This window comes from Somniosus microcephalus, unplaced genomic scaffold (assembly GCF_052327205.1).
Source record: "Somniosus microcephalus isolate GS21.2 unplaced genomic scaffold, FLI_Smic_1.0 unresolved_chr4, whole genome shotgun sequence".
Classification (NCBI taxonomy): Eukaryota; Metazoa; Chordata; class Chondrichthyes; order Squaliformes; family Somniosidae; genus Somniosus; species Somniosus microcephalus.
Window position 1 is genome coordinate 57938850 of NW_028225182.1, and position 25303 is coordinate 57964152.

Sequence of the window (25303 nt, forward strand, 5' to 3'; positions counted from 1 at the left end):
AACGCCGCGATTCTAAAATACTCATCCTCGTTTTCAAATCCCTGCATGGCCCTCGCCCCCCTCCCTATCCCTGTAACCTCCTCCGGCCCCACAACCCTCCGAGATCTCGGCGCTCCTCCAATTCTGGCCTCTCGCGCATCCTCCCGATTTTCATCGCTCCACCATTGGTGGCCATGCCTTCAGCTGCCTGGGCCCTAAGCTCTGGAATTCCCTCCCTAAACCTCTCCACCTCTTTACCTCTCTCCTCTTTAAGACGCTCCTTAAAAACCTACCCCTGTGCTGTCCTAATTAGCTGTCCTCATCTCTCCTTATGTGGCTCGGTGTCAGATTTTGTCTGACAATCGCACCTGTGAAGCGCCTTGGGATGTTTTACTACGTTAAAGGCGCTGTATAAATGCAAGTTGTTGTTGTTGTTTAAACCTATCAAATCATCTGGGTTGTGAAATGACTGATAATGAGGTGAAGCTTTGTTTTTGGGCTTACTGCACCACCTGACGTCACTGCCACATTCCACCCTGGTAACTGGCCTTTGGAGCCCAGCTCCTCTTTAACACTGTGCTGGACGAAGTTTATTTACAATGATGAGATGCTGTGTAACGGTGCGGTTTCTCCACACCTACCTGGAGTTCGTGCTGGAGCGAGGTGCTTGGACCAAGAGAGGGGGAGACCATTTCACCCGTAACAGGGAATTTTGATGGGATGGCTCTGCATTGCTTGATTAGCACAGGGTTCGATCCATTCAGGTACTGGTAACCAAAGAACGTGTCTTCCTTCCAGTGTTTCACAACATACGCTGTATGGGACAAAGTGGGCACATCGTTCATCTCAGTGTAAATTACATTCAATAGCAGCAGTGATCCATGATGGTACAATTCTTTGCAAACCAAACAGTTCATACCATAAATGGACTCTCCCTTTAATACCGCTGCGGATCTTCCCCGTTTATCACACAGGACAGGTTCTCAGGCAAGCGGCAACTGAGTGGGGGCGATTTCCAACTGCCACCCACTGAGGTGAATTCAGTACCCTGTCCCTGCCTTCTCTCCATATCCCTTGATCCCTTTAGCCTTAAGAAATATATCCAACTCCTTCTTGAATATATTTAATGAATTGGCCTCCACTGCCTTCTGTGGTAGAGAATTCCACAGGTTCACCACTCTCTGGGTGAAGAAATTCCTCCTCATCTCTGTCCTAAATGGCTTACCCCTTATCCTTAGACTATGACCCTGGTTCTGGACTCCCCGACCATCGGGAACATCCTTCCTGCATCTAGTCTGTCCAGTCCTGTTAGAATTTTTAAAGTTTCAATGAGATCCCCTCTCATTCTTCTAAACTCCAGCGAGTATAAGCCCAATCAACCCAATCTCTCCTCATACGTCATTCCTGCCATCCCAGGTATCAGCCTGGTGAATCTTCGCTGCACTCCCTCCATGGCAAGAACATCCTTCCTCAGATAAGGCGACCAAAACTGCACACAATACTCAAGGTGCGGTCTCACCAAGGCCCTGTACAACTGCAGCAAGACATCCTTGTTCCTGTACGTGAACCCTCTCGCTGCGAAGACCAACATACCATTTGCCTTCTTAACCGCCTGCTGCACCTGCATGCTTACCTTCAGTGACTGGTGCACAAGGACACCCAGGTCTCGTTGCACTTCCCCTTCTCCCAATCTATTGCCATTCAGATAATAATCTGCCTTCCTGTTTTTGACACCAAAGTGGATAACCTCGCATTTATCCACGTTATATTGGGCCAGAAATTCCAGGCCAGAAGCGTGAGTACGGTCGGCTTACTCACGCTTCTGGCCGTTGGAAATGCCGGCGTTCAGCATGAACAGCGCATGCGGGGAACGCTGGCATTTCCAGACCTCGAGCGCGTGCGACTGCACAGGCAGCACTTGCGCAGTGAACTTCGTGGATTTCATTCATGAAATCCGTGAGGTTAAGTCCTTAGAAGTTACACTGAAAAAAAGCAAGTGTAAAGTGGTTCATTGGCTGCGGAGGAAGATATATTTTATCGTGGAGCTTTTGAAATGCAATATTTTTGTTTGGGAAAGGGAGGGAAGTTATTTTAAGAAATTTTAAGTAAGTTTTAAAGTTAAATTTTTTTTTTTTTTTTTAAAGGGTTTTCAGAACGGTAGGTAGAAGGAGCAATTGTGGCTGTGTGAATGGAATGTGAGAATGAGTTATGTATGTATGTCCACATATATTCCTTTACGTATATGTATGTATGTTTTATATTCCTTTACTATGAATGTATGTTTTTAATTACGATTTTCCAATAAGTTACTTTCTCTGAAAGTCATAATTAAATAATACATTCATACACATAAGTAAAGGAATATATACATAACACGCAAAGGAATATATACAGACATACATACTTTCAGAAGCTCCACGATAAGAAATATCTTCCTCCGCAGCCTCTGTAGCAACTGTACCCATGCTTTTTTCATGTGTAAGTTGTAATGACTGGACCTCACTGAAAGCATTAATGAAAGCGGCGAATTATACTGCGCACAGCGCTGCATGTGCAGTCGCACGCGTTCTGCCTCTGAACCCCTTCGTTCAGAGGACAGGAAATGCCGGTTTTCCCCACATGCACTGTGCATGCTGAAAACCGGCATTTCATCCGGCCAGATGCGTAAGTACCCCGACCGTACTAGCGCATTTGGAAGGGAATTATTGGGCCAACATTTTACATGTCAATAAAATAAAAAATTTAACACTTGCACGACTTGCCCCCTCGCATCTGCGACTGAGGGTCCAAGGAGGTGCATTGCACAAGAGGTCATCATCGGACGTATCCTCACACTGTTCCCTTTGGGGAACTGTATGAAGTGGTGGAAGGATTTATGGCCGTGATTAACGCTCATTCCGTGACCGTAACCATCTTTGAACCAGCCATTAGGGTGGTTAGTCCTATGGCGGGAGGGTTTTACGGGCTCCCACAACCCATCTGAGGGGGGGGGGGCCACCAACACCCACGGACGCAAGTATCCCGCTGGATGTCCACCCAGAATTTAAAGTTGGAGCTCCGACTCCACTTGCCGGGACTGTCTGGAGTGGGGTTCAAAACCCTACTCCTTCTGGCCCAGCGGCGGGGATGCTTACTGCTACGCAAAAGGCCCACTCCGCACAAAAGGTGACACCCATACGTTTCCTGCGCCTTTTCCCTCCCCGTGACTGGAGCCCTATGCTGCCATTTCACGTTGCTAATCGGATTGGGCGTTTGTCATAGCGGTAGGATCCCCGCCGCTGGGCCAGATCAGGGTAGGGTTTCGAACCCCGCTCCAGACAGTCCCGGCAAGTGGAGTCGGAGCTCCGGCTCTAAATTCTGGGTTGACATCCAGTGGGATATTTGCGTCCGTGGGTGTGGGTGGCCCCCCCTCCTTGTATAGCTTGTGGGAGCCCGTAAAACCCTCCCGCCATAGGACTAACCGCCCTAATGGCTGGTTCAAAGGTGGTTACGGTCACGGAATGAGCGTTAATCACGGCCATAAATCCTTCCACCACTTCATACAGTTCCCCAAAGGGAACAGTGTGAAGACACGTATGACGACGACATTGCTAAATAAATAAATGGAATTAAAAAAATTCTTTCAGGGCTTTTAAAAGTCTTTAAATTGCTTTAATTCTCTTTAAAACTACTTCAGATTACTCAAAATAATGTAAACATTTTAAAAAGTTTATAAAAGTTACCAAAATCTTCAAAAAACTTCCAAAAACCTATTTAAACTGCTGCTTTGCATGTAAAAAAGCAAAGCAGCTTGACAGAAACATTGGGGGCGTGTCCAGTGAAACTGAGACCTCAAGGGGCGTGTCTCACTTACACTGCATGCTCCTGGGTCCGCGCTGGCTGCACTCCTGGGCGGCGTGACGTCATACGCTGCCCGGGAATGTGCTTTCTATTTCTCCAAGTTCAGGCGTCCCAGAAGCTGATCGGCAGGAGCGCGGGGTAAGTGCAAATACGGGGCTTGCACGCGCTGCAAGCCCCGTTCTGGAATTTCTGGCCCATTGCATCTGCCATGCTTCTGCCTAATCACCCAACCTGTCCAAATCATCCTGGAGCTTCTCAGCATCCTCCTCACAGCACACGCGCCCACCCAGCTTTGTGTTGTCTGCAAACTTGGAGATATTACATCTAGTTCCATCGTCTAGATCATTGATATATATTGTGAATAGCTGGGGTCCAAGGACTGATCCCTGCGGTACCCCACTAGTCACTGCCTGCCACTCGGAAAAAGAGCCGTTTATTCCAACTCTTTGCTTTCTGTCTGCCAACCAGTTCTCTATCCAAGTCAATACCTTGCCCCCAGTCCCATGTGCCTTAACTTTACACGCTAATCTCTTATGCGGGACCTTATCGAAAGCCTTCTGCAAGTCCAAATACACCACATCCACTGGTTCTCCCTTATCTATTTTACCAGTTACATCCTGAAAAAATTCCAGTAGATTAGTCAAGCACGATTTACCTTTTGTAAATCCATGTTGACTTTGTCCGATCCTGTCACTGCTTTCCAAGTGCTCTGCTATTACATCTTTTATAATGGACTCTAGCATTTTCCCCACTACCGATGTCAGGCTTACCGGTCTGTAATTGCCCGTTTTCTCTCTACCACCTTTTTTGAATAGTGGGGTTACATTAGCTACCCTCCAATCCATAGGTACTGTTCCAAAGTCTATCGAATGTTGGAAGATGATCAGCAATGCATCTACTATTTCTCGGGCCACTTCCTTAAGTACCCTAGGATGTAGATTATCAGGCCCTGGGGATTTATCGGCCTTCAATCCCGTCAATTTCACGAACACCATTTCCCTGCAAATACTGATTTCTTTCAGTTCCTCCCTTTCATCAGACCCTATGTTCCCCGACATCTCTGGGAGGTTATTTGTGCCCTCCTTTGTGAAGACAGAACCAAAGTATGTATTTAATTGGTCTGCCATTTCTCTGTTCCCCATTATAAATTCCCCTGATTCTGACTGCAAAGGACCTACGCTTGACTTCACCAATCTTTTTCTCTTCACATATCCATAAAAGCTTTTACAGTCAGTTTTTATGTTCCCTGCAAGCCATCCCACCCCCCACCACCCCCACCCGATAGATCGATAGATTTTTGAATATTAAGGGAATCAAGAGATATGGGGATAGTTCAGGAAAGTGGAGATGAGGTAGAATTTCTCATTGAAGTTAAATCGCCACAGCATGCGGGGAAACCCAGACTTCTGGATTGCCCATGCGCCACTGGATCTCCGTCACCTCCCCACCCACTCCCAGACCATCGGTAATTAAAATTGCCCCCCAGTAATCCGAGTGAAAATTAACAGCCACTTGGACAAGCATCTATCTATATATTTTAAAAAAAGGATAGTGGTGTCTGTCCGTCTGTCTGTCTGTCCACTATACACTCAAAAGTTATAGAGCGTACCTACACATATGTTATATCAATAGAAAGCTGATGATCAGGAGAGTGTCATAGGTATATTTACTTTTTGGTCAGACAAAGATTGTTCTGACAGTATACAAAAAACTTTCAAAAATCCGCTCATTAGCAGTTGACCAATCCTACCGCTCATTAGCGTTGAGTGACGTGATGGTTGACCAATCCTACAGTTCAGTGACCTGATGGTTGACCAATCGGTGCGTCACAGGCGGGACCTAATCCTGCAGCCTCCCGAAACGTAGCCACCATTTTTCCCCCTGCTCTTCCTCAACAGCGAGCGGGGCAGCTGCATCGGCCCGCCGGAGCGGGAGGTGAGTTGGGGTCACTCGGGCCGATGGGGTCACTCGGGCCGGGCCTGACAACCGCTCGGCCCGAGACACAGAGTGGGGGAGCGGCAGCGGCCGGCCGTCAACCGCGCGGCCCGAGACACAGAGCGGGGGAGTGGCAGCGGCCGGCCGTCAGCCGCGCGGCCCTCTAAACTGCCCTGGCAACGCCGGGCCCCCCCAGCTAGTAGACTAATAAAGGAGAGCCAGCACGGTTTTGTTGAGGGCAAATCATGTTTTTTGATGAGGTAACAGAGAGGGTGGATGAGGGCAGTGTGATTGATGCATGTATGGGCTTTCAAAAGGCGTTTTGATAAAGTACCACATATTAGACTTGTTAGCAAAACTGAAGCCCGTGGAATAAAAGGGGCAGTAGCAGCATGGATACAAAATTGGCTTAGGGATAGAAAACAGAGAGTTGTGGTAAATGGCTGTTTTTCAGACTGGAGGAAGGTATACAGTGGCATTCCCCAACACTAGGACCACTGCTGTTTTTGATATATATTAATGACTTGGCACAGGGCACAATTTCAAAACTTGGAAATGTAGTAAACAGTGAGGAGGATGGCGATAGACTTCAAGAGGACACAGGCAGCTTGGTGGAATGGGCAGACACATGGCAGATGAAATTCAATGCAGAGAAATATGAAGTGATTAAAGTTGGTTGGAAGAATGAGGAGAGACAGTACCAGCTAAAAAGGGTACAATTTTAAAGAGGGTGCAAAGAGACCTGGGGGTGTTTGTGCACAAGTCTTTGAAAGAGGCAGGGCAGGTTAACAAAGCAGTTAATAAACTGGAGTGGAACTAATTGATTGCTTTTTGAAAGAGCTGGTACAGACTCAATGGACCGAATGGCCTCCTTCTGTGCTGTACTATTCGATGATTCTACTTAGCACCAGTGAGAGGAAGGCCATTCCCCTCAGGTCAATATAAGTGTGGGTCTCAAACCCATATCCTTCTGACCTAGAGGCAAGACTGTTACCGTTGAAGCAAAGCTGATATGTTTGCAAGCTGCATTTGTAGGGTGTGTTGGATTCTCACTTGGCAAACATTCAGCCTACAGTTCGTCATTCCTGACAGGCAGTCGGCACTCAAGCATGCAAAGGTTCCAAGTTTCATGGATTCCAAGAAACCTATATTAAGGGTGAGGCACATGACCCCAGAGAAAACAAGATTCAAGAACGTAGAAGATGAGTCAATTCGATTTATGAAAGGGAAATCGTGTTTGACAAATTTGTTTTTTGAGGTTGTAACTAGCAGAATAGATAAGGGGGAACCAGTGGATGTGGTGTATTTGGATTTTCAGAGGGCATTCGATAAGATGCCACACAAGTGGTTATTAAACAAAATTAGGGCTCATGGGATTGGGGGTAACATACTAGCATGGATTGAGGATTGGTTAACGGACAGGAAACAGAGAGTAGGAATAAACGGGTCATTATCGGGTTGGCAGGCTGTAACTAGTGGGGTACCGCAAGGATCAGTGCTTGGGCCTCAGCTATTCACAATCTGTATCAATGATTTGGATGAGGGGACCAAATGTAATAAATCCAAGTTTGCTGATGATACAAAGCTGGGTGGGAATGTAAGTTGTGAGGAGGATGCAAGGAGGCTTCAAGGGGATATAGACAGGCTAAGTGAGTGGGCAAGAACATGGCAAATGGAATATAAGGTAGAGAAATGTGAAGTTATCCGCTTTGGTGGGAAAAACAGAGAATCAGAGTATTTTTTAAATGGTGAGAGATTGGGAAATGTTGGTGTTCAGAGGGACCTGGGTGCCCTTGTGCACGAATCACTGAAAGTTAACATGCAGGTACAGCAAGCAATTAGGAAAGCAAATGGTATGTTGGTCTTTATTACAAGAGGATTTGAGTATAAGAGTAAAGGGCCTAGAAATTCAGTGGGCTGCACCACCCGTTAGCGCTTTAAGAGGGCGCTAAGTGGGTCAGAAGCCACTGTCTACGCCTCTCGCTACATTCAGCGGGACACTAATGGCGGCGCTAGCCGTTAGTGCTGCGCCACTACCGATGACATCATCGGTGTGCGCAGCGCCCCGCTAACGCCCCGATCGCGATATTTAGATGCGCCCCTTGCTTTAACGCCGGACGCTATGTGCGACCGGTTCAGTGGGGCCTACCTGCGGCGGTAGAGGCGCTAATTAAAGGAGGTGCGGGGCGGCCATTTTTGTTGCTGGCCGCCTGCCAGCACCTCTCCGCGCTGCTGTCCCCGGCCTCCTGAGCGCCCCCCCCCCGCGGAGTGCCGACTGCGTTTCAAGAGCCCGGCACTTCTCCTCGGTGCCGGGCTCTTTTGCCGGCACTCGCGATCCTCGATCGCGCTGCACAAGGCCCCTCCCCTTTAAGAAGGGGAGGAAGGCCTGCAGTACTGTAGCGCACCGTGCTGCAGCGTGTGGCGCTGCGGCACGTTGCGCAGCGATATTCAGTTGCAGCGCCCCAAGAGGGATGCAGGGCGCCTCCAGTAGCGCCGCGCTTCCCTCTGGGGCGCGCCAACTGAATTTCCGGCGGGCGGTCGTGACTGCTTCCGGGGCGCTACTTTTAGCGCCCTGGTGAGGCTGGCACCCCAAACGAGGCTATAGTGAATTTCTAGGCCAAGACGTCTTACTGCAATTATATAGGGCCCTGGTGAGACCACACCTGGAGTATTGTGCACAGTTTTGGTCTCCTTACCTAAGGAAGGATATATTTGCCATAGAGGGAGTTCAACGAAGGTTCACCAGACTGGTTCCTGAGATGGGGGGATTGTCCTATGAGGCGAGATTGAGTAGAATGGGCCTACAATCTCTAGAGTTGTATGAGAGGTGACTTAATTGAAACATACAAAATTCTTACAGGACTTGACAGGGTAGATGCAGGGAGGATGTTTCCCCTGGCTGGGGAGTCTAGAACCAGGGGTCACAGTCTCAGAATAAGGGGTCGGCCATTTAGGACTGAGATGAGGAGAAATTTCTTCATAGAAACATAGAAACATAGAAGATAGGAGCAGGAGTAGGCCATTCGGCCCTTCGAGCCTGCTCCGCCATTCAATGAGATCATGGCTGATCATCCAAATTCAGTACCCTGTCCCTGCCTTCTCCCCATATCCCTTGATCCCTTTAGCCTTAAGAAATATATCCAACTCCTTCTTGAATATATTTAATGAATTGGCCTCAACTGCCCTCTGTGGCAGAGAATTCCACAGGTTCACCACTCTCTGGGTGAAGAAATTCCTCCTCATTTCAGTCCTAAATGGCTTACCCCTTATCCTTAGACTGTGACCCCTGGTTCTGGACTCCCCGGCCATCAGAAACATCCTTCCTGCATCTAGTCTGTCCAGGCCTGACAGAATTTTATAGGTTTCGATGAGATCCCCTCTCAATCTTCTAAACTCCAGTGAGTATAAGCCCAATCGACACAATCTCTCCTCATACGTCATTCCTGCCATCCCAGGTATCAGCTTGGTGAATCTTCGCTGCACTCCTTCCATGGCAAGAACGTCCTTCCTTAGGTAAGGTGACCAAAACTGCACACAATACTCAAGGTGCGGTCTCACCAAGGCCCTGTACAACTGCAGCAAGACATCCTTGTTCTTGTACTCGAACCCTCTTGCTACGAAGGCCAACATACCATTTGCCTTCTTAACCGTCTGCTGCACCTGCATGCTTACCTTCAGCGACTGGTGCACAAGAACACCCAGGTCTCTTTGCACTTCCCCTTCTCCCAATCTATTGCCATTCAAATAATAACCTGCCTTCCTGTTTTTGCCACCAAAGTGGATAACCTCACATTTATCCACATTATAGTGCATTTGCCATGTTTCTGCCCAATCACCCAACCTGTCCAAATCGTACTGGAGTTTCACGACATCCTCCTCACAGCATACCCTCCCACCCAGCTTTGTGTCATCTGCAAATTTGGAGATATTACATCCAATTCCCTCGTCCAGATCATTAATATATATTGTGAACAGCTGGGGTCCTAGGACCGATCCTTGCGGTACCCCACTAGTCACTGCCTGCCACTCGGAAAACGACCCGTTTATTCCAACTCTTTGCTTTCTGTCCGCCAACCAGTTCTCTATCCAAGTCAATACCTTGCCCCCAATCCCATGTGCCTTAATTTTGCACGCTAATCTCTTATGCGGGACCTTATCGAAAGCCTTCTGAAAGTCCAAATACACCACATCCACTGGTTCTCCCTTATCTATTTTATCAGTTACATCCTCAAAAAATTCCAGTAGATTAGTCAAGCATGATTTACCTTTTGTAAATCCATGTTGACTTTGTCCGATCCAGTCACTGCTTTCCAAGTACTCTGCTATTACATCTTTTATAATGGACTCTAGCATTTTCCCCACTACCGATGTCAAGCTTACCGGTCTGTAATTCCCCGCCTTTTCTCTACCACCTTTTTTGAATAGTGGGGTAACATTAGCTACCCTCCAATCCATGGGTACCGTTCCAGAGTCTATCGAGTTCTGGAAGATGACCAGTAATGCATCTACTATTTCTAGGGCCACTTCCTTAAGTACCCTGGGATGTAGATTATCAGGCCCTGGGGATTTATCGGCCTTCAGTCCCATCAATTTTCCTAACACCATTTCCCTACAAATACTGATTTCTTTCAGTTCCACCCTTTCATCAGACCCTATGTTCCCCGGCATCTCTGGGAGGTTATTTGTGTCCTCCTTTGTGAAGACAGAAGCAAAATATGTATTTAGTTGGTCTGCCATTTCTTTGTTCCCCATTATAAATACCCCCGATTCTGACTGCAAGGGACCTATGCTTGACTTCACCAATCTTTTTCTCTTCACATATCTATAAAAGCTTTTACAGTCAGTTTTTATGATCCCTGAAAGCTTACTCTCATATTCTATTTTCCCCCTCTTAATTAATCCCTTTGTCCTCCTTTGTTGAATCCTAAACTGCTTCCAATCCTCAGGATTATTGCTTTTTCTGGCCAATTTATATGCCCTCTCCTTGGACCTTATGCTATCCCTAATTTCCCTTGTTAGCCACGGTTGGGTCACCTTTTTTGTTTTATTTTTATGCCAAACTGGGATGAACAAATTCTGTAGTTCATCCATTCGGTCTTTGAATGTTTGCCATTGCCTATCCACCATCAACCCTTTGAGTGCAATTCCCCAATCAATCCTACCCAACTCGCTCCTCAGACCATCGTAGTTTCCTTTATTTAAATTGAGGACCCTAGTCTCCGAGTCACTCAGAGGGTGGTGAATCTTTGGAATTCTCTACCCCAGAGGGCTGTGGAGGCTCAGTCGTTGAGTATATTCACCTGGGGGTGTTTGTGCACAAGTCTTTGAAAGAGGCAGGACAGGTTAACAAAGCAGTTAATAAACTGGAGTGGAACTAATTGATTGCTTTTTGAAAGAGCTGGTGCAGACTCAATGGACCGAATGGCCTCCTTCTGTGCTGTACTATTCGATGATTCTACTTAGCACCAGTGAGAGGAAGGCCATTCCCCTCAGGTCAATATCAGTGCGGGTCTCAAACCCACATCCTTCTGACCTAGAGGCAAGACTGTTACCGTTGAAGCAAAGCGGATATGTTTGCAAGCTGCATTTGTAGGGTGTGTTGGATTCTCACTTGGCAAACATTCAGCCTACAGTTTGTCATTCCTGACAGGCAGTGGACTCTCAAGCATGCAAAGGTTCCAAGTTTCATGGATTCCAAGAAACCTATGTGAAGGGTGAGGCACATGACCCCAGAGAAAACAAGATTCAACAACGTAGAAGATGAGATAAATCAAATAGTTGTGTTTAGGTTATGCAAAGCTGGATTAATGATGTTGATAAAAGGTGCAATGGTTTCCAGTTACTGAGAAAGAATGAGTTGACAGCCCCATTGTTTATCTAAAAATGCCAGTGGACCACTCGACATTGTTAGGAAGTACCTGAGACTGGAATACTGCTGAAGTCACACTGTTTACGGATGTCACCCAATTTATTCCATAACTCCTTAGACTTTTTCAGTGGGTTCAGGCCAAGTTCTAAAATGCTGAGTTAACAAAAACATGTTACAATCAAATGCAATAACATAGAAACATAGAAGATAGGAGCAGGAGTCGGCCATTCGGCCCCTCGAGCCTGCTCCGCCATGCAATGAGATCATGGCTGATCATCCAAACTCAGTACCCTGTCCCTGCCTTCTCCCCATATCCCTTGATCCCTTTAGCCTTAAGAAATATATCCAACTCCTTCTTGAATATATTTAATGAATTGGCCTCAACCGCCTTCTGTGGTAGAGAATTCCACAGGTTCACCCCTCTCTGGGTGAAGAAATTCCTCCTCATTTCAGTCCTAAATGGCTTACCCCTTATCCTTAGACTGTGACCCCTGGTTCTGGACTCCCCTACCATCGGGAACATCCTACCAGCATCTAGTCTGTCTAGTCCTGTGAGAATTTATAAGTTTCGAAGAAAAGTGGAAACTTTTACTGCTGCATGTCAAAATGACTTCAGGAGCCCCAGTGACGGAGGAAGCGAAGGCTGCTCCTGGTTTGGTCCTGAGCCTCTATGGCCAGGTCTGTACCATCACAACAACAGCAACTAGCAATTATACAGCACCTTTAACATAGTGAAATGTCCCCAAGGTGCTTCACAGTATCAACAACATTGGATACTGAGTCACATAAGGAGATATTAGGACAGGGGACTAAAAATTAGTCAAAGAGGTCGGTTTTAAGGAGCATCTTAAAGGATGAGAGGTAGGTAGAGAGGCGGAGAGGTTTAGGGAGGGAATTCCAGAGCTCGGGGCCCAGGCAGCTGAAGGCACGGCCACCAATGGTGGAGCGATGGAAATCGGAGATGCGCAAGAGGGCAGAATAGGAGGGGCGCAGAGATCTCGGAGGGTTGTGGGGCTGGAGGAGGTTACAGAGATAGGGAGGGGTGTAGGGGCTGGAGGAAGTTACAGAGATAGGGAGGGTTGTAGGGGCTGGAGGAGGTTACAGAGATAGGGAGGGTTGTAGGGGCTGGAGGAGGTTACAGAGATAGGGAGGGTTGTAGGGGCTGGAGGAGGTTACAGAGATAGGGAGGGTTGTAGGGGGCTGGAGGAGGTTACAGAGATAGGGAGGGGTGTAGGGCTGGAGGAGGTTACAGAGATAGGGAGGGGTGTAGGGACTGGAGGGGGTTACAGAGATAGGGAGGGGTGTAGGGGCTGGAGGAGGTTACAGAGATAGGGCGGGGTGTAGGGCTGGAGGAGGTTACAGAGATAGGGAGGGGTGTAGGGACTGGAGGGGGTTACAGAGATAGGGAGGGTTGTAGGGCTGGAGGAGGTTACAGAGATAGGGAGGGGTGTAGGGACTGGAGGGGGTTACAGAGATAGGGAGGGTTGTAGGGCTGGAGGAGGTTACAGAGATAGGGAGGGTTGTAGGGCTGGAGGAGGTTACAGAGATAGGGAGGGTTGTAGGGCTGGAGGAGGTTACAGAGATAGGGAGGGTTGTAGGGGCTGGAGGAGGTTGCAGAGATAGGGAGGGTTGTAGGGCTGGAGGAGGTTACAGAGATAGGGAGGGTTGTAGGGCTGGAGGAGGTTACAGAGATAGGGAGGGTTGTAGGGCTGGAGGAGGTTACAGAGATAGGGAGGGTTGTAGGGCTGGAGGAGGTTACAGAGATAGGGAGGGTTGTAGGGCTGGAGGAGGTTACAGAGATAGGGAGGGTTGTAGGGCTGGAGGAGGTTACAGAGATAGGGAGGGTTGCAGGGCTGGAGGAGGTTACAGAGATAGGGAGGGTTGTAGGGCTGGAGGAGGTTACAGAGATAGGGAGGGTTGTAGGGCTGGAGGAGGTTACAGAGATAGGGAGGGGTGTAGGGGCTGGAGGAGTTTACAGAGATAGGGAGGGTTGTAGGGGCTGGAGGAGGTTACAGAGATAGGGAGGGTTGTAGGGCTGGAGGAGGTTACAGAGATAGGGAGGGGTGTAGGGGCTGGAGGAGGTTACAGAGATAGGGAGGGTTGTCGTGGCTGGAGGAGGCTACAGAGATAGGGAGGGGTGTAGGACTGGAGGGGGTTACAGAGATAGGGAGGGGTGTAGGGCTGGAGGAGGTTACAGAGATAGGGAGGGGGGTGCTGGAGGAGGTTACAGAGATAGGGAGGGGGGGCTGGAGGAGGTTACAGAGATAGGGAGGGGTGTAGGGCTGGAGGAGGTTACAGAGATAGGGAGGGGTGTAGGACTGGAGGGGGTTACAGAGATAGGGAGGGTTGTAGGGGCTGGAGGAGGTTACAGAGATAGGGAGGGTTGTAGGGCTGGAGGAGGTTACAGAGATAGGGAGGGTTGTAGGGCTGGAGGAGGTTACAGAGATAGGGAGGGTTGTAGGGCTGGAGGAGGTTACAGAGATAGGGAGGGTTGTAGGGCTGGAGGAGGTTACAGAGATAGGGAGGGTTGTAGGGCTGGAGGAGGTTACAGAGATAGGGAGGGTTGTAGGGCTGGAGGAGGTTACAGAGATAGGGAGGGGTGTAGGGGCTGGAGGAGGTTACAGAGATAGGGAGGGTTGTAGTGGCTGGAGGAGGTTACAGAGATAGGGAGGTTTGTAGGGCTGGAGGAGGTTACAGAGATAGGGAGGGGTGTAGGACTGGAGGGGGTTACAGAGATAGGGAGGGGTGTAGGGCTGGAGGAGGTTACAGAGATAGGGAGGGGGTGCTGGAGGAGGTTACAGAGATAGGGAGGGGGGGCTGGAGGAGGTTACAGAGATAGGGAGGGGTGTAGGGCTGGAGGAGGTTACAGAGATAGGGAGGGGTGTAGGACTGGAGGGGGTTACAGAGATAGGGGGGGGCTGGAGGAGGTTACAGAGATAGGGAGGGGTGTAGGGCTGGAGGAGGTTAAAGAGATAGGGAGGGGTGTAGGACTGGAGGGGGTTACAGAGATAGGGAGGGTTGTAGGGGCTGGAGGAGGTTACAGAGATAGGGAGGGTTGTAGGGCTGGAGGAGGTTACAGAGATAGGGAGGGTTGTAGGGCTGGAGGAGGTTACAGAGATAGGGAGGGTTGTAGGGCTGGAGGAGGTTACAGAGATAGGGAGGGTTGTAGGGCTGGAGGAGGTTACAGAGATAGGGAGGGTTGTAGGGCTGGAGGAGGTTACAGAGATAGGGAGGGTTGTAGGGCTGGAGGAGGTTACAGAGATAGGGAGGGGTGTAGGGGCTGGAGGAGGTTACAGAGATAGGGAGGGTTGTAGTGGCTGGAGGAGGTTACAGAGATAGGGAGGTTTGTAGGGCTGGAGGAGGTTACAGAGATAGGGAGGGGTGTAGGACTGGAGGGGGTTACAGAGATAGGGAGGGGTGTAAGGCTGGAGGAGGTTACAGAGATAGGGAGGGGGGTGCTGGAGGAGGTTACAGAGATAGGGAGGGGGGGGCTGGAGGAGGTTACAGAGATAGGGAGGGGTGTAGGGCTGGAGGAGGTTACAGAGATAGGGAGGGGAGCAGGACTGGAGGGGGTTACAGAGATAGGGAGGGTTGTAGGGCTGGAGGAGGTTACAGAGATAAGGGAGGGTTGTAGGGGCTGGAGGAGGTTACAGAGATAGGGAGGGTTGTAGGGCTGGAGGAGGTTACAGAGATAGGGAGGGGGGCTGGAGGAGGTTACAGAGATAGGGAGGGTTGTAGGACTGGAGGAGGTTACAGAGATAGGGAGGGTTGTAGGGCTGGAGGAGTTTACAGAGATAGGGAGGGTTGTAGGGGCTGGAGGAGGTTACAGAGATAGGGAGGGTTGTAGGGCTGGAGGAGGTTACAGAGATAGGGAGGGGTGTAGGGGCTGGAGGAGGTTACAGAGATAGGGAGGGTTGTAGTGGCTGGAGGAGGTTACAGAGATAGGGAGGTTTGTAGGGCTGGAGGAGGTTACAGAGATAGGGAGGGGTGTAGGACTGGAGGGGGTTACAGAGATAGGGAGGGGTGTAGGGCTGGAGGAGGTTACAGAGATAGGGAGGGGGGGGCTGGAGGAGGTTACAGAGATAGGGAGGGGGGTGCTGGAGGAGGTTACAGAGATAGGGAGGGGTGTAGGGCTGGAGGAGGTTACAGAGATAGGGAGGGTTGTAGGACTGGAGGAGGTTACAGAGATAGGGAGGGGTGTAGGACTGGAGGGGGTTACAGAGATAGGGAGGGTTGTAGGGGCTGGAGGAGGTTAGAGATAGGGAGGGTTGTAGGGGCTGGAGGAGGTTACAGAGATAGGGAGGGGTGTAGGGGCTGGAGGAGGTTACAGAGATAGGGAGGGTTGTAGGGGCTGGAGGAGGTTACAGAGATAGGGAGGGTTGTAGGGCTGGAGGAGGTTACAGAGATAGGGAGGGGGGGCTGGAGGAGGTTACAGAGATAGGGAGGGTTGTAGGACTGGAGGAGGTTACAGAGATAGGGAGGGTTGTAGGACTGGAGGAGGTTACAGAGATAGGGAGGGTTGTAGGGCTGGAGGAGGTTACAGAGATAGGGAGGGGGGGGCGAGGGCCACGGAGGGGTTTGAAAACAAGGATGAGAATTTTAAAATCGAGGCGTTGCCGGACTGGGAGCCAATGTAGGTCAGCGAGCTCAGGGGGTGATGGGTAAACGGGACTCAGTGCAAGTTAGGACACGGGGCAGCAGAGTTTTAGACGAGCTGAAGTTTACGGAGGTTGCAAGGTGGGAGGCCGGCCAGGACAGTGTTGGAAAAGTCGGGTCTAGAGGTAACAAAGGCATGGATGAGGGTTTCAGCAGCAGAATCTTTTTTTACTCGTTTATGGAATGTGGGCGTCGCTGGCAAAGCCAGCATTTATTGCCCATCCCTAGTTGCCCTTGAGAAGGTGGTGGTGAGCCGCCTTCTTGAACCACTGCAGTCCATGTGGTGAAGGTGCTCCCACAGTGCTGTTAGGGAGGGAGTTTCAGGATTTTGACCCAGCGACGATGAAGGAACGACGATATATTTCCAAGTCAGGATGGTGTGTGACTTGGAGGGGAACTTGGAGGTGGTGGTGTTCCCATGCGCCTGCTGCCCTTGTCCTTCTAGGTGGAAGAGGTCGCAGGTTTGGGAGGTGCTGCCGAAGAAACCTTGCTGAGTTGCTGCAGTGCATCTTGTAGATGGTCCACACTGCAGCCACGGTGCGCTGGTGGTGGAGGGAGTGAATGTTGAAGGTGGTGGATGGGGTGCCAATCAAGCAAACTGCTTTGTCCTGGATGGTGTTGAGCTTCTTGAGTGTTGTTGGAGCTGCACTCATCCAGGCAAGTGGAGAGTATTCCATCACACTCCTGACTTGTGCCTTGTAGATGGTGGAAAGGCTTTGGGGAATCAGGAGGTGAGACACTTGCCGCAGATTACCCAGCCTCTGACCCGCTCTTGTAGCCACAGTATTTATGTGGCTGGTCCAGTTAAGTTCCTGGTCAATGGTGACCCCCAGGATGTTGATGGGGGAATCGTTGAATGTCAAGGGGAGGTGGTCAGACTCTCTCTTGTTGGAGATAGTCATTGCCTGGCACTTGTGTGGGCGAATGTTACTTGCCACTTATCAGCCCAAGCCTGAATGTTATCCAGGTCTTGTTGCATGCGGGCACAGACTGCTTCACTATCTGAGGAGTTGCAAATGGAACTGAACACTGTGCAGTCATCAGCGAACATCCCCACTTCTGACCCTATGATGAAGGGAAGGTCATTGATGAAGCAGCTGAAGATGGTTGAGCCTAGGACACTGCCCTGAGGAACTCCTGCAGTGATGTCCTGGGGCTGTGATGAATGACCTCCAACAACCACAATCATCTTCCTTTGTGATGGGTATGACTCCAGCCAGTGGAGTGTTTTCCCTCTGATTCCCATTGACTTCAGTTTTACTAGGGCTCCTTGATGCCACACTCGGTCAAATGCTGCCTTGATGTCCAGGGCACTCACTGTCACCTGACCTCTGGAATTCAGCTCCTTTGTCCATGTTTGGACCAAGGCTGTCGTGAGGTCTGGAGCCGAGTGGTCCTGGCGGAACCCAAACTGGGCCTCAGTGAGCAGGTTATTGGTGAGTAAGTGCCGCTTGATAGCACTGTCGCTGACAATCATCAGCAAAGTCATGGAAGGTGAGAGTAGGCTGATGGGGCGGTAATTGGCCGGGTTGGATTTGTCCTGCATTTTGTGGACAGGACATACCTGGGCAGTTTTCCACATTGTCGGGTAGATGCCAGTGTTGTAGCTGTACTGGAACAGCTTGGCTAGAAGCCCAGCTAGTTCTGGAGCACAAGCTTTCAGCACTACAGCCAGGATATTGTTGGGGTCCAGAGCCTTTGCTGTATCCAGTGCGCTCAGCCATTTCTTGATATCACGTGGAGTGAATCGAATTGACTGAAGAATGGCTTCTGTGATGGTGGGGACCTCAGGAGGAGGCCGAGATGGATCATCCACTCAGCACTTCTGGCTGAAGATGGTTGCAAACGCTTCAGCCTTGTCTTTTGCACTCGTGTGCTGGGCTCCATCATCATGGAAGATGGGGATGTTAATGGAGCCTCCTCCTCCCCTTAGTTGTTTAATTGTCCACCACCATTCATGGCTGGATGTGGCAGGACTGCAGAGCTTTGATCTGATCCATTGGTTGTGTGATTGCTTGGCTCTGACTCTAACATGCTGCTTCCGCTGTTTAGCATGTATGTAGTACTGTATTGTAACTTCACCAGGTTGGCACTGTCTTGTTTTGCACACTTCGTACAAAAAAAATAAATTGCAGGACAACGGAGTATTATAGTTTAAACTCTTTTAATGAAGCATCAGGTCTGATCTGACTCACAGCAGTACAGCACCGTGTGGACAAGATGGAGTCAGGACCCCCTGGGTTTTCTAAACAATAGCAGTCCTTACAGATGCCTGCAGGCCAATGACAACTCAGCATGTGATCACATGTGAATATAATAGGTATTCCTTACAGATGCCTGCGGGCTAATGATAATTCAATATGCAAATGTTACAGGCACCTCATTTTTAGGTACGCCTGGTGCTGCTCCTGGCAGGCTCTTCTACAGTCCTCATTGAACCAGTGTTGGTCCTCTGGCTTGGTGGTAATGTTAGAGAGAGGGATATGCCAGGCCATGAGGTTACAGATTGTGGAGGAATACAATTCTGCTGTTGCTGATGGCCCACAGCACCTTGTGGATGACCAGTTTTGAGCTGCTAGATCTGTTCTGAATCTATCCCATTTAGCACGGTAGTAGTGCCACACAACACGATGGAGAGTGTCCTCATTGTGAAAATGGGACTTTGTTTCCACAATGTCGTCACTGCTACCAATACTGTCATGGACAGATGCATCTGTGACAGGTAGATTGGTGAGGACGAGGTCAAGGAGGTTTTCCCCTCGGTTTTCTCACCACCTGCCACAGGCCCAGTCTGGTAGCTGTGTCCTTCAGGACTCGGCCAGCTCGGTCAGTAGTGGTGCTACCGAGCCACTCTTGGTGATGGACATTGAAGTCCCCCACCCAGAGTACATTCTGTGCCCTTGCTACTCTCAGTGCTTCTCCCAAGTGGTGTTCAACATGGAGGAGTACTGATTCATCAGCTGAGGGAGGGCAGTAGGTGGTAATCAGCAGGAGGTTTCCTTGCCCATGTTTGACCTGAAGTCATGAGACTTCATGGGGTCCGGTGTCAATGTTGAGGACTCCCAGGGCCATTCCCTCCCGACTGTATACCACAGTGCCGCCACCCCTGGTGGGCCGGTCCTGCCGGTCGGACAGGACATACCCAGGGATGGTGATGGAGGAGTTTGGGACATTGGCTGAAAGGTATGATTCTGTGAGTATGACTATGTCAGGCTGTTGATTGACCAGTCTGTGGGACAGCGCTCCCAATTTTGGCACAAGTCCCCAGATGTTGATGAGGAGGACATTGCAGGGTCGACTGGGCTGGGTGTGCCGTTGCCGTGGCCGTAGCTGGTGCCGAGGTCGATGCCGGGGGGTCTGTCTGTTTTTTTTATTCTTATTGTTTTTCGTAGAGGTTTGTTACAACTGAGTGTCTCGCTGGGCCATTTCAGAGGGCAGTTAAGAGTTAACCACATTGCTGTGGGTCTGGAGTCACATATAGGCCAGACCGGGTAAGGACGGCAGATTTCCTTCCCTAGAGGACATTAGTGAACCAGATGGGTTTTTACGACAATCCGGTAGTTTCATGGTCACCATTACTGACACTAGCTTTTTATTCCAGATTTATTTAATTAACTGAATTTAAATTTCCCAGCTGCCGTGGTGGGATTTGGACTCACGTCTCCGATCATGAGCTGAGGCAGTGTGGAGACGGGCGATATTACGGAGGTAGAAGTAGGCAGTCTTGGTGAGGGAACGGATATAGGGTCGTAAGCTCATCTCAGGGTCAAAAGGTCACCAAGGCTTCAAACTGTCTGGTTCAACCTTAGACAGTGTCAGGGAGAGCGATTGAGACAGTGGTCAGGGGGAGAGTGATTGAGACAGTGGTCAGGGAGAGTGACTGAGACAGTGGTCAGGGAGAGAGCGATTGAGACAGTGGTCAGGGGGAGAGTGATTGAGACAGTGGTCAGGGGGAGAGTGATTGAGACAGTGGTCAGGGAGAGTGACTGAGACAGTGGTCAGGGAGAGAGCGATTGAGACAGTGGTCAGGGGGAGTGATTGAGACAGTGGTCAGGGGGAGTGATTGAGACAGTGGTCAGGGGAGAGTGATTGAGACAGAGGTCGGGGGAGAGTGATTGAGACAGTGGTCAGGGGAGAGTGATTGAGACAGAGGTCGGGGGAGAGTGATTGAGACAGTGGTCAGGGGGAGTGATTGAGACAGTGGTCAGGGGAGAGTGATTGAGACAGTGGTCAGGGGGCGTGATTGAGACAGTGGTCAGGGGGAGTGATTGAGACAGTGGTCAGGGGAGAGTGATTGAGACAGTGGTTGGGGGAGAGTGATTGAGAAATAGGTCGGGGGGGAGTGATTGAGACAGTGGCCAGGGGGAGTGATTGAGACAGTGGTCAGGGAGAGTGATTGAGACAGAGGTCAAGGAGAGAGAGATTGAGACAGTGGTCAGGGAGAGAGTGATTGAGACAGTGTTCAGGGGGAGAGTGATTGAGACAGTGGTCAGGGAGAGTGATTGAGACAGAGGTCAGGGAGAGAGTGATTGAGACAGTGGTCAGGGAGAGTGATTGAGACAGTGGTCAGGGGGAGAGTGATTGAGACAGTGGTCAGAGGGAGTGATTGAGACAGTGGTCAGGGGGAGAGTGATTGAGACAGTGGTCAGGGGGTGAGTGATTGAGACAGTGGTCAGGGGGAGTGTGATTGAGACAGTGGTTGGGGGAGAGTGATTGAGACAGTGGTCAGGGGGAGAGTGATTGAGACAGTAGTCAGGGAGAGTGATTGAGACAGTGTTCAGGGGGAGAGTGATTGAGACAGTGGTCAGGGGGAGAGTAATTGAGACAGTGGTCAGAGGGAGTGATTGAGACAGTGGTCAGGGGGAGAGTGATTGAGACAGTGGTCAGGGGGTGAGTGATTGAGACAGTGGTCAGGGGGAGTGTGATTGAGACAGTGGTTGGGGGAGAGTGATTGAGACAGTGGTCAGGGGGAGTGATTGAGACAGTGGTCAGGGGGAGTGATTGAGACAGTGGTCAGGGGGAGAGTGATTGAGACAGTGGTCAGGGGGAGTGATTGAGACAGTGGTCAGGGGGAGAGTGATTGAGACAGTGGTCAGGGGGAGAGTGATTGAGACAGTGGTCAGGGGGAGTGTGATTGAGACAGTGTTCAGGGGGAGTGATTGAGACAGTGTTCAGGGGGAGAGTGATTGAGACAGTGTTCAGGGGGAGAGTGATTGAGACAGTGTTCAGGGGGAGAGTGATTGAGACAGTGGTCAGGGGGAGTGTGATTGAGACAGTGGTCAGGGGGAGGGATGGAGTTAGTGGTCAGGGGGAGAGTGATTGAGACAGTGGTCAGGGGGAGAGTGATTGAGACAGTGGTCAGGGGAAGTGTGATTGAGACAGTGTTCAGGGGGAGAGTGATTGAGACAGTGGTCAGGGGGAGAGTGATTGAGACAGTGGTCAGGAGGAGAGTGATTGAGACAGTGGTCAGGGGGAGATTGATTGAGACAGTGGTCAGGGGGAGTGTGATTGAGACAGTGGTCAGGGGGAGTGTGATTGAGACAGTGTTCAGGGGGAGAGTGATTGAGACAGTGGTCAGGGGGAGTGTGATTGAGACAGTGGTCAGGGGGAGTGTGATTGAGACAGTGTTCAGGGGGAGAGTGATTGAGACAGTGTTCAGGGGAGAGTGATTGAGACAGTGTTCAGGGGGAGAGTGCTTGAGACAGTGGTCAGGGGGAGAGTGATTGAGACAGTGGTCAGGGGGAGTGATTGAGACAGTGGTCAGGGGGAGAGTGATTGAGACAGTGTTCAGGGGGAGAGTGATTGAGACAGTGGTCAGGGGGTGTGATTGAGACAGTGGTCAGGGGGAGAGTGATTGAGACAGTGATCAGGGGGAGTGATTGAGACAGTGGTCAGGGGGAGAGTGATTGAGACAGTGGTCAGGGGGAGAGTGATTGAGACAGTGGTCAGGGGGCGTGATTGAGACAGTGGTCAGGGGGAGAGTGATTGAGACAGTGGTCAGGGGGAGAGTGATTGAGACAGTGGTCAGGGGGAGTGATTGAGACAGTGGTCAGGGGGAGAGTGATTGAGACAGTGGTCAGGGGGAGTGATTGAGACAGTGGTCAGGGGGAGAGTGATTGAGACAGTGATCAGGGGGAGAGTGATTGAGACAGAGGTCGGGGGAGAGTGATTGAGACAGTGGTCAGGGGGAGTGATTGAGACAGTGGTCAGGGGGAGAGTGATTGAGACAGTGGTTGGGGGAGAGTGACTGAGACAGAGGTCGGGGGAGAGTGATTGAGACAGTGGTCAGGGGGAGTGATTGAGACAGAGGTCGGGGGAGAGTGATTGAGACAGTGGTCAGGGGGAGTGATTGAGACAGTGGTCAGGGAGAGTGATTGAGACAGAGGTCAGGGGGAGAGTGATTGAGACAGTGGTCAGGGGGAGAGTGATTGAGACAGTGGTCAGGGGGAGAGTGATTGAGACAGAGGTCAGGGGGAGAGTGATTGAGACAGTGTTCAGGGGGAGAGTGATTGAGACAGTGGTCAGGGAGAGTGATTGAGACAGAGGTCAGGGAGAGAGTGATTGAGACAGTGGTCAGGGGGAGTGATTGAGACAGTGGTCAGGGGGAGAGTGATTGAGACAGTGGTCAGGGGGAGAGTGATTGAGACAGTGGTCAGGGGGAGAGTGATTGAGACAGTGTTCAGGGGGAGAGTGATTGAGACAGTGGTCAGGGGGAGTGTGATTGAGACAGTGGTCAGGGGGAGGGATGGAGTTAGTGGTCAGGGGGAGAGTGATTGAGACAGTGGTCAGGGGGAGAGTGATTGAGACAGTGGTCAGGGGGAGTGTAATTGAGACAGTGTTCAGGGGGAGAGTGATTGAGACAGTGGTCAGGGGGAGAGTGATTGAGACAGTGGTCAGGGGGAGAGTGATTGAGACAGTGGTCAGGGGGAGAGTGATTGAGACAGTGGTCAGGGGGAGTGTGATTGAGACAGTGGTCAGGGGGAGTGTGATTGAGACAGTGTTCAGGGGGAGAGTGATTGAGACAGTGGTCAGGGGGAGTGTGATTGAGACAGTGGTCAGGGGGAGTGTGATTGAGACAGTGTTCAGGGGGAGAGTGATTGAGACAGTGTTCAGGGGGAGAGTGATTGAGACAGTTTTCAGGGGGAGAGTGATTGAGACAGTGGTCAGGGGGAGTGTGATTGAGACAGTGTTCAGGGGGAGAGTGATTGAGACAGTGGTCAGGGGGAGAGTGATTGAGACAGTGGTCAGGGGGAGAGTGATTGAGACAGTGGTCAGGGGGAGTGGTTGAGACAGTGGTCAGGGGGAGAGTGATTGAGACAGTGGTCAGGGGGAGAGTGATTGAGACAGTGTTCAGGGGGAGAGTGATTGAGACAGTGTTCAGGGGGAGGGTGATTGAGACAGTGGTCAGGGGGAGTGTGATTGAGACAGTGTTCAGGGGGAGAGTGATTGAGACAGTGGTCAGGGGGAGTGATTGAGACAGTGGTCAGGGGGAGAGTGATTGAGACAGTGGTCAGGGGGAGGGATGGAGTTAGTGGTCAGGGGGAGAGTGATTGAGACAGTGGTCAGGGAGAGTGATTGAGACAGTGGTCAGGGAGTGTGATTGAGACAGTGGTCAGGGGGAGAGTGATTGAGACAGTGGTCAGGGGGAGTGATTGAGACAGTGGTCAGGGGGAGTGATTGAGACAGTGGTCGGGGGAGAGTGATTGAGACAGTGGTCGGGGGAGAGTGATTGAGACAGAGGTCGGGGGAGAGTGGTTGACACAGTGGTCAGGGGGCGTGATTGAGACAGTGGTCAGGGGGAGTGATTGAGACAGTGGTCAGGGGAGAGTGATTGATACAGTGGTTGGGGGAGAGTGATTGAGACAGAGGTCGGGGGAGAGTGATTGAGACAGTGGTCAGGGGGAGAGTGATTGAGACAGTGGTCAGGGGGAGAGTGATTGAGACAGTGGTCAGGGGGAGAGTGATTGAGACAGTGGTCAGGGGGATTGATTGAGACAGAGGTCGGGGGAGAGTGATTGAGACAGTGGTCAGGGGGAGTGATTGAGACAGTGGTCAGGGAGAGTGATTGAGACAGAGGTCAAGGAGAGAGTGATTGAGACAGTGGTCAGGGAGAGAGTGATTGAGACAGTGTTCAGGGGGAGAGTGATTGAGACAGTGGTCAGGGAGAGTGATTGAGACAGAGGTCAGGGAGAGAGTGATTGAGACAGTGGTCAGGGAGAGTGATTGAGACAGTGTTCAGGGGGAGAGTGATTGAGACAGTGGTCAGGGGGTGAGTGATTGAGACAGTGGTCAGGGGGAGTGATTGAGACAGTGTTCAGGGGGAGAGTGATTGAGACAGTGGTCAGGGGGAGTGATTGAGACAGTGTTCAGGGGGAGAGTGATTGAGACAGTGGTCAGGGGGTGAGTGATTGAGACAGTGGTCAGGGGGAGAGTGATTGAGACAGTGGTCAGGGGGAGAGTGATTGAGACAGTGGTCAGGGGGAGTGATTGAGACAGTGTTCAGGGGGAGAGTGATTGAGACAGTGGTCAGGGGGTGAGTGATTGAGACAGTGGTCAGGGGGAGTGATTGAGACAGTGGTCAGGGGGAGAGTGATTGAGACAGTGGTCAGGGGGAGAGTGATTGAGACAGTGGTCAGGGGGAGAGTGATTGAGACAGTGTTCAGGGGGAGAGTGATTGAGACAGTGGTCAGGGGGAGTGTGATTGAGACAGTGGTCAGGGGGAGGGATGGAGTTAGTGGTCAGGGGGAGAGTGATTGAGACAGTGGTCAGGGGGAGAGTGATTGAGACAGTGGTCAGGGGAAGTGTGATTGAGACAGTGTTCAGGGGGAGAGTGATTGAGACAGTGGTCAGGGGGAGAGTGATTGAGACAGTGGTCAGGAGGAGAGTGATTGAGACAGTGGTCAGGGGGAGAGTGATTGAGACAGTGGTCAGGGGGTGTGTGATTGAGACAGTGGTCAGGGGGAGTGTGATTGAGACAGTGTTCAGGGGGAGAGTGATTGAGACAGTGGTCAGGGGGAGTGTGAT

The 25303-nt window shown here is 50.7% G+C and overlaps 1 protein-coding gene across 1 annotated transcript in view; it reads right to left on the reverse strand.

Annotated features, from left to right (window-relative positions):
• The window catches only part of LOC147091152 (hydroperoxide isomerase ALOXE3-like), a 203557-nt gene that overhangs the window by 80249 nt on the left and 98005 nt on the right, over positions 1-25303 (reverse strand). Inside the window, exons 5-6 of the mRNA XM_085977623.1 lie at positions 11673-11776; positions 621-793 (exon numbers count right to left, since the gene is read on the reverse strand). Coding sequence (XP_085833749.1) covers positions 621-793; positions 11673-11776 — 277 coding nt within the window. The remainder of the gene's footprint in view (positions 1-620; positions 794-11672; positions 11777-25303) is intronic.